This window comes from Archocentrus centrarchus, unplaced genomic scaffold (genome assembly GCF_007364275.1).
Source record: "Archocentrus centrarchus isolate MPI-CPG fArcCen1 unplaced genomic scaffold, fArcCen1 scaffold_37_ctg1, whole genome shotgun sequence".
Taxonomy (NCBI): Eukaryota; Metazoa; Chordata; class Actinopteri; order Cichliformes; family Cichlidae; genus Archocentrus; species Archocentrus centrarchus.
The window spans coordinates 3,121,270-3,130,354 of NW_022060264.1; the positions used below are offsets into that span (position 1 = coordinate 3,121,270).

Below are 9,085 nucleotides of genomic sequence, written 5' to 3' on the forward strand. Positions count from 1 at the left end.
TCAGCCCATCAGTCCTGGCATGTTGTTGTGACAGTTGTGCATTGCAAGACAATGATGTCACACTTGTAGCAATGAAACCCTTTTATTTAAAGTTACACGCAAACCTTTTTTCTGCTTATTCTGTTTCTTCACTGCATTCAGACTCAGAGATAATAATGCAGTTGTACTGATGGAGGGTTTTTCTTCTTTCTGTGTTAAATTTGAACTTCTACCGTCATTTAGTCTTTTGGGGGTTGTTTTGTTTCTTTTCGTGGTGACCATGTTCGCGCATTTCAATCCCACGTTTGTTTTGTTTTTTCTTTTCGTTTTGTGGCTGCGTCTATCTGTGGCGGACGCAGCGTCTCATTTGAGTATTGGGAGAAATCCGCTTTAAGCTGGGGAACTGGGGGTCCTGCCCCAGGAATTATTGAACATCAGACAATTTCAGGTGAATTTAGTACATACGGGTCTTCTGCTTACTGAGGGGGACACATGCGTTTTCTCCTTAAATCTACACCTATGTGCCATTTTACAGGTGCAGTCCTGGGGACCCTCAGACCCTTTAGGCTTGTGCCCAGTAGGCCTGTTTTTATTAATCCATCTCTGCCTGTTTTGAACAAGCCCATAAACAGCTTGCTCTTAGTGCCAAACCCGGCGGAATCCGTCACAACACAAGCATTTTTCACCAACCATATTTACACTTTACAAGAAAGACTGTAGCATACAGTCCAACTGGTCACCAACAAACTATCGTAGCATCACTTTAACATACGCCTAACGCTAACTAGCAAGCTAACTAGTTACGTTTACCTAGCTAGCTTACTTAGCATAAAACCCTAAAATGTCAACAAATAATGCAACAAGACGCAGAAAATGGATGATATTTTTGTCTTTCTGTACAAGCGACACATACAGACTACAAGCTGTACGTCAGTGTGACATTCCTGTTACGAGAAATCAATAACGAGGCTAAAGTTAGCCGGCTAACCTCGTCGTAGAAATATCCGAGCTCAGAGGAAGTCCGCCCGACATCAAAGTTAGCTCGCTGGCTCCTGCTGTACGTCGTTCTTCGTGCAGCGATGTAGCACCAGCACGTCTGAAGTTATCAGCAGTGGGTGTGGGTGTATTCGCACTGTCAATGATCTAATAGTTTTTTCACTGGAGTGGTGGTGATGGGGGTACATCTAGCAGCGGTTCGTTAGCGGAACCAGGGTGATCTTCCCTTAGTCAGTCAACATCACCCGGAAGTAAAACCAACCTCACACTTCGTAATTGGTAGAATATAAAAAAGATAAGCCCCTATTTACTACATTTTCCCCTCATATTCGCTTACATTGGTACCTTCTTAAAGCTGCTTAACATAAACCTACATCTTTCTTTGATTTCAGTACCAAGGTAGCTAAATATAATTACTCCAGTTCAAGTTTGATGTAATTTTACTACTTTCTTTTTGCCTTTCACTTCATTTGACAGCCTTCACTGTAGTCTTCCTTCAGTGGATCCTGTTATGGTGGATCATGTGCTTCCATCTCAACTATCAATAGCATCCTCTTCTGTCACACCAACCCTCTGCATGTCCTCCTTCACTACATCCATGAATCTTCTCTGAGGTCTTCCTCTTTTTTTCCCGCCTGGCAGATCCATCTTCCACATCCTTTGTCCAGTATACCCACTATCTCTCATGTCCAAACCATCTCAACCTTGCGTCTCTGCCTCCAAACTACTGAAAACTGAGCTGTCCCTCTGACATCCCCCCGTCACTCCCAATGAAAATCTTATTATCTTCAACTCTGCCACCTCCAGCTCTACCTCACGTCTCCAAACCATACATCATAAGTTTACAAGATGGTTTCTCTACCATCTTGTAAACTTACCCAAAGTTAACTGCAATTACAGATTAAATAATCTGTCAATCACTCAATTGAAGTTCTCTGGAACTATTTCAGTAATTAAGAAATACAACTGCATCTACAAACACCAGAAAATAATATTAAATTATTAAAATGTTACAATTATTTTTAATAACTAAGTATTTTACTGCTGAGTGGGCAGTGCATGTTCTACTTGGGCACCTTGGTGATTGTACTGCAGACTTTTCCCTATTTTTGGAATTAGTACAAGAAATTATTAGGGTCATATGCAAAGTATAAAATAACAGCTACAACAATTTGATACACATGTCCTCATTTTAATAATCTAATTATTATAGAATCTCTATAGAAGAACACACTGTTCAACCAAGTTTAGTAAATATCAGTTCCTTTATGTGACCTCTCTGATCCTAATTTGATAAGTGGTTAAGAAAATATATTTTTGTATGCAAGAAATTTTCACCACCCAAGAGACAATCTGGCATTTGGCAAATGTACTGTAAATATATTTAACTTCAGAATACCCATCACATTAGTATATGGAACAGTATTATGGAAGAATAATTGATATACTGTAAATAAATGGCAGAAATAATTTAAAAAAAAACAAAATTAAACAAGAAAATTAAATCAAGAATATCACATTTTGTGGATTTTTGTATGTTAAATTTGGTGTATTTAATGTGACAGACTTGTTTTAGTTTCTATCTAAAACACAGGCAGAACATGTTTCCCATTCATGACCTTAATTGCAGGTCAAATACTATAAATTAAAAGTTCCACCCCCCACCACTTCACCTCTTTTTCCATTTATACCCATTGGTGCAAACTTTACAGTACAAAAAAAAAAATTCAATTTAAAATTAAATTGCACCCCCTTTCAAACTCCAGACTGCAGTATTTATTCTAAACAAATAAATTGCCTGTCAGATTGGACTCATAAGAAGAAAACACCTTAACCTGCCTCATGTACGGTCTGCTTCAGGGATCCTCAAATCCAGGCCTCGAGGGCCGGTGTCCTGCAGGTTTTAGATGTGTCCCTGATCCAACACACCTGAATCAAATGGCTGAATTACCTCCTCAGTATGCAGTCAAGTTCTCCAGAGTCCGGCTGATGACTTCTATATGTGACTCAGGTGTGTTGAAGCAGAGTCACATCTAAAACCTGCAGGACACCGGCCCTCGAGGCCTGGAGTTGAGGATCCCTGGTCTGCTTGAATAGTTAGGCCACCTCTAATGTTCATCCTCTTTAACCCTTACAATTATCTGTTCCATCTGATAATTAATATAGCTGATGAAAACAATGTACACTTTAACTGTCATATGGGTGGTTTATTTTAATTGTATGTATACAGTATGAACAGGAGCCTATATTTGATATCCATGTGTAAATCAGTGCTCCATTACAATTGCTAACCCCCTACTGCAACTTGAAGCAGACTCACCAGGAGTTAAACCATGGCTCAGTCCCCATCCATCCCAACCAGTTTCCCGTTGTAAATCCCTGTGATCATTTAAACCCCCAAATCCTTCTTTTAAACATACTGCAAAGATTGTACAGAATATAGAAATCCACACAGTAAACTAAAGGTACACACACTTTTTCTTTAAACTTTATCCTTTGTATAAACCAACACGTAAGTGGCAACTTTGAGGCTACTCATATTAATCTGCTGAATGTCTGGTCTGGACCAAGGGGAGGCTAGAATTCTGTGAAAACATTGCAAGGCCAATTCTTGAAAAAAACAAAACAAAACAATAATAATAATAAAAATAACAATAATAATAATAATAATAATACTTTTGTTAGAGCTATCATACAGTAACTAATGCAGCTAGTTGTGGCAAGTGAGCAACATAATGCTTTGAAGTCCTGTTGGGTTAAACATCCTTCTGGAAATGGAACAAAAGTGCTTGCAAAATACAGCAAGCTCATTCATAGTAAATAGAAAAGCAGGTAACATAAGCACTATACAGTTCTCAATGTTTACATAGCGTATACACACAATCTATAATATAACAGAGTAGACTATGCCATTAATCAGTAGTCATAAATATTACATTGTGCATGTTCTATTGCACATGTCAAGTGTTCGTATGACATAATAGGTATAGGTTAGTTACCTACATGTCATTTATTTTAATACAAAGATGCAACAACACACATTTCATAGGACACTGGCTATACATTTTCACAATCCACTTGTATTTTTTTCCTTCTTCTTGGATGTTTTCCTAAATAAATCAAACCTATAATACAACAGTGATATTAAAGTGTGATAAATATTCATGCACAAACAGATGATACTACCTAAGACCTATTATGTGAAAAGATACTGCAGCAGAAGGTAACTGCTGGAAGGGAGGACTTTTCATTGGGCTATAGTGGACATAAAATTAAACACCACAAAATGAGTGATTGGTTTAAAAAAACAAACAAAACAAAACAAACAAAAGAATAAAGGCACACGGATTGCAGAGGAGCCTACACATGTACTGGAAACAACTATCTGGACGTTCTTGCCATCTTTCTTAGCAGAATCAAACAGGTACATAACAGACGACCACATGCAACCACAGGATAAGGTCCCACACAGTACTAAACAAAATCAAGATCTTTCCACGTTTGACATTACACATCTTTCTTTTGCACTGACGAAACAAAAAAAAAAATGAAAAGAAAAAGAAAGAGGGATCCTAATCCCCTCTGTCAATTTGCCTTTTTACTCAGAGGATGAATCAAGTCTTAACATTATTGACGCTAAAACTCATAATTAATGGGAGCATGTTATAAAATACAAACGGGCGAGTGGAGGCTGGCACACTTCCTGCCCAGGGCTTGGCAGCAACTCAGCTCACGGGATGCAGGGAGCTTCAGGGAAACTCTCGCCCTCAGCGGTGTGCTGGACCGTGTGCTCCTGCAGGGCTGTGAGGTCAACAAAACGCTCGCCACACCACACGCACTTAAACTGCGTCTCGCGTGAGTGCACGCTCTGGTGCTTAGCCAGGTGCTCACGCTGCTTGAAGCTCTTGTCACAGCTGGCACATTTGAAGGGCTTCTCCCCTGTGTGAACGCGGCGATGGCGCTGCAGCTCGGACGAGTACCTAAAGCGCTTTTCACAATCGGGGCATTTCAGCGGCTTCTCCCGTGTCGGGTCACAGCGGTGCTGAACGAACTCAGAGGATGACACAAAACGCTTGTCACACAGGGAGCACTTAAGCGGCTTCTCGGTGCAGTGAGAGTTCTGGTGGCGCTGCAGCGTTGAATTCTTTTTGTAACCTTTGCCGCACACGTCGCATTTGTAGGGTTTCTCCACTTCACCACCACATTTGTGTCGCAGAAGTTCTCCCGACTGGCTGAACGACTTCTGGCAGGAGGCGCACTTAAAGAGACTTTCCATACCATGAACCTGCTGGTGGTACAGCAGGTGGGATGGCTGAAGGAAGCCCTTATCGCAGAGGTTGCACTTAAAAGGGCGGTCAGCTGGGTTCTTGTGAGTGCGACGGTGGCGAACAAGGGCATACTGCTGTTTGAAGCTCATCTGGCATTCCTCGCACTGAAAAGGTCGCTCCTCAGAGTGCGTGCGTTCATGTTGCCGCAGGTCAGACGGCCGCTTAAAGCTCTTTCCACATGAACCGCAGCGGAAAGGCCTCTCGCCTTCTGGCTGGCATTGATGGTGCAGGAGCTCAGACGACTCCTTAAAGTGCATCTCGCACAAATTGCACTTGAAAAGGTGCTCGCCCGAATGAGCGTACATGTGCCGCACAAGGTGAGAGCGGTGCTTAAAGCTCTTCTCACACACAGCACATTTGTACGGCCTCTCCGAGCTATGCGTACGCTGGTGGTGTGCCAGATGTGAAGACTGACTGAAGCTTTTGTCGCACGTGTCACATTTGTACGGCTTTTCGCCAGTGTGTATCCTCTCGTGACGTGTGAGCTCTGACAAATGGCGAAAGGACTTGTGGCACACGGAACACTTATATGGCCTGTCTGGTGCAGAAGCCTCAAATGCAGGAGGAGACGAGGCACTGATCGCTGCACCACCACCGGATGTCTCCCCGGTGGAGGGCTGCTGAGGATTGGCAGCTGACGAGGTGGGGGTGGCGTTTCCAGAACCTGGCCGGTAGGTTTTCTCACAGATGGAACATTTCATTGGATTGTTTCCATTGCCATGTGAGTTGTGATGCTGAGCCAAAGAGGTGAGCAATGAGAAGCCCATCTTACATACACCACACACAAAAGGCTTCTGCTCCACCTGCACACACTGATGCTCCAGGAGGTCCGTCGCCTGACTAAAGATCTTCATGCACTGCGTGCACTGGAAGGATCTGTCCTGGCTCACCATACACTGGTGCTCATGTGGGTTGGCAAGGTGAGATATGTCGTGGCCACAGGCTCCGCACTTGTGCCCTCTCTCACCTCCTACCTGCAGTGAAGGCTGCTGAGTTTGAACAGCATGTTGCTGGCCATGCTGGGGCTGCTGCAGGGAGGTGTCTGGCTGCAGGACGACTCCATACACAGCGCAACCCAGAGGGTTGTCGGTCCCCTGGGGAAGCGTGTGAACAACAGAGGGTGGAGCCACTGCATGCTGCTGTTGCTGTTGCCACGCCTCCGTCATCCTTCCAATTCACATGCAAGGGCTCAGCACTCAGGAGATGACAGGGGGATTTCAGTCCCAAGTGGGAGAATGGTGGATGTGGTTTTTTTAGAAAAGGAAATCAGCACACTGACAGGAGCTCAGTGCAATATCTGTGTTTACACACGTCCTCTGAGACTAGGAGAGAAAACCTGTTTGGAGAAAGGACAAAGATGAATTATTTAAGTATTACTGCACAGTACACATACACAAAAGGGAGTGTAAATATTAAAACATGCCATTGTCACAGAATACAACTACTATACAAATAAGCTACAGCAATATCAATTTATAAAACGTGTTTTTATTGGGTATAAGCAACTACGAGCCTGCCTGAATCTCAAATTTAAACTGTGGTGAACTGAGAAACCGAAAAAAAATGCCCAGCTTTTGAGGCCTAAACTTGTCCCTTACTTATTCTAGTGACAAAACTCAAAGTACTTCACAAATACAGTTTTTTTATGTGGTGTGTGGTGGCATGTACGCACTCCTCTTACAGAAAACCCTAAAACCCTCAGCTAAGCTAGCTTCGAGCTTTAACATAACCACAATTATCTGGCTCGGTCTAATTCCTGAAACGTAACTCGGGAAATTAATAGGCCAGTTTTACAGTTACAAGTATGTTTTGAATGCAAATGGTTTCATGATATACGGCTTGCCTACTCTCCCCTCGAGATAAACGCGTTCTTAGAGAATATGCCATTATTTTTGTTGGTTCGAGGGAGTAGCTTGCTATCCGACGTTAGCTTGTCAGTTGCGAAAGCTAACGGCTAACCACTAGTAACAGCTAACGACACCAAACAACTGGACTTCCTTAGCAAATAATACCGGTTTTCTTTCACTAGAAACCACTCTAATTTCCCATATTTCTAAGTGACAAACTACATGTTGTGTCGTAAATAAAACATGGGAAAGGCGACTAAAGCGCCACAGCGTTTAAGCTATATTTTTCGGTTTCAAAATGCCGCTTCATGACAGGCCACAATAGCGTTTATACTGGTCTAACATTTGATATGAACCTTCACTTTATGCAGGACCCAAATCAAGCTAGGCCTCCCCGAAGCTACGGGAGGAAATCCGCCTCCTGCAGCGGAGCCTCGCGCGTTTGCAAAAAAGACACAATTCACACAAAAATTAATTCACAGAAACTTACTCGACCTCCTTAGCATTGCTTTTTGATGTCGTCTACAGCCTCTGGTCGGCAACCGTCGGTGTTTTCTGGACTCGGAGGACCACCGGTGGAAGGGATGCGGTTGAAGCCGGACGCCATCCTCCAGAAGACGGACGGACACCGGAAACCGCCACGCAGCGAGCTGTCGCCGCTGCTACTGCGATAAGCGAGCAACGAGAAGCCCAAACGAGGTCCGACGGAGATAAAACAGGGTTCACTGATGATTGGAAGAGCTTTCAATCCACCGCAAAAGCGAAAAGATGTTCTTAACGTATGAGAAAGTATATTTCCCTGTTTTAACAGTAGGGGGGAGTGTTTCGCTCATCCAGACACTTTATGCACGCTGTAAACTGATAGTCTCAACTGAAACCATCATTTTCAACTGACAGTCAAAACCACAGAACAGTTAAGTGAACTCCTCAACAGGAACACTTTTCTCTCTAATATACAGCTAATTTCACCTAATTTCCTTCCTCCAACAACGCACTGTTGCCTAAAAACTATAATAAAGGTAATAATATGAATAAGAATGATAATGATGCATTAATACTTTTCCGCAATGTTGATATTGTTCACTCACCAACCCCAACAGGAAGAACATATTTCTACGTCCCACAGGAAGCAGTCTTCCTTTTTTCAAATGAAAGACTGTACCTAAGGAAGGCTACATTTGCTTCAGTATTGTACATTTAAATATAGAATGCCAGGTTTTCATTTTTGAAATATATATATATATATATATATATATACATATATATATATGGACAGTCTTTGTCCTCCAAGCTTGGGTCCTCGTCAGCCTGTGCAGTGTCTTGGCTGTTCCTAGGACTGCGCTCTTCTGGACCAAAATCTTGTTCCTGGAACCTGCAGGAGCCACTCTCCCACTTTGGGGGTCACTGCCCCGAGTGTTCCAATTACCACGCGGACCACTGCTGCCTTCACCTTCCACACACCTTCCACATCCTCTTATCTCTCCGTTCAGCCCTTGGTATTTGTCGAACTTCTTGTGTTCTTTCTTCTTGATGTTGCCATCACTTGGTATTGCTACATCTATCACTACAGCTATCTTCCTCTGTTTGTCCACCACTACTGTGTCAGGTTGGTTAGCCATCATCAGTTTGTCTGTCTGTATCTGGAAGTCCCACAGAATCTTAGCTGGGTCATTTTCTACCACCCGTAGTCGAGTATCACATTTTGACCTCAGAACTTCCAGGTCATACTTAGCATAGATGTTTCTGTATACTATGCCAGCCACTTGGTTATGGCGGTCCATATATGCCCCAGCTGTTAGTATCTTGCACACTGCTGTCATGTGCTCAGTTGTCTCAGGGGCATCGCTGCACAGCCTGCACCTTCCCATTCAGCTGACTCCTCAGGACTTGCCTTACTCTCTGCAGGTACTTGGTGGTTGCAGCTTTCCTAGCAGC

General features: G+C 43.1%; 1 protein-coding gene across 2 annotated transcripts; it reads right to left on the reverse strand.

Annotated features, from left to right (window-relative positions):
* Nucleotides 1–3,167: 3,167 nt before the first annotated feature.
* LOC115776802 (zinc finger protein 319-like) lies at nt 3,168–8,008 on the reverse strand. 2 transcript variants are annotated; one of them, XM_030724577.1, is made up of 2 exons: nt 7,646–8,008; nt 3,168–6,639 (listed from the first exon to the last, which is right to left on the reverse strand). In XM_030724577.1, the coding sequence occupies exon 2, from the start codon at nt 6,467–6,469 to the stop codon at nt 4,706–4,708; it is 1,764 nt and encodes a 587-aa protein (XP_030580437.1). In that variant the 5' UTR covers nt 6,470–6,639; nt 7,646–8,008; the 3' UTR covers nt 3,168–4,705. The 2 variants fall into 2 exon arrangements, with proteins under 2 accessions (XP_030580437.1, XP_030580435.1); XM_030724575.1 differs by having other exon boundaries at nt 7,641–8,008.
* Nucleotides 8,009–9,085: the final 1,077 nt, after the last annotated feature.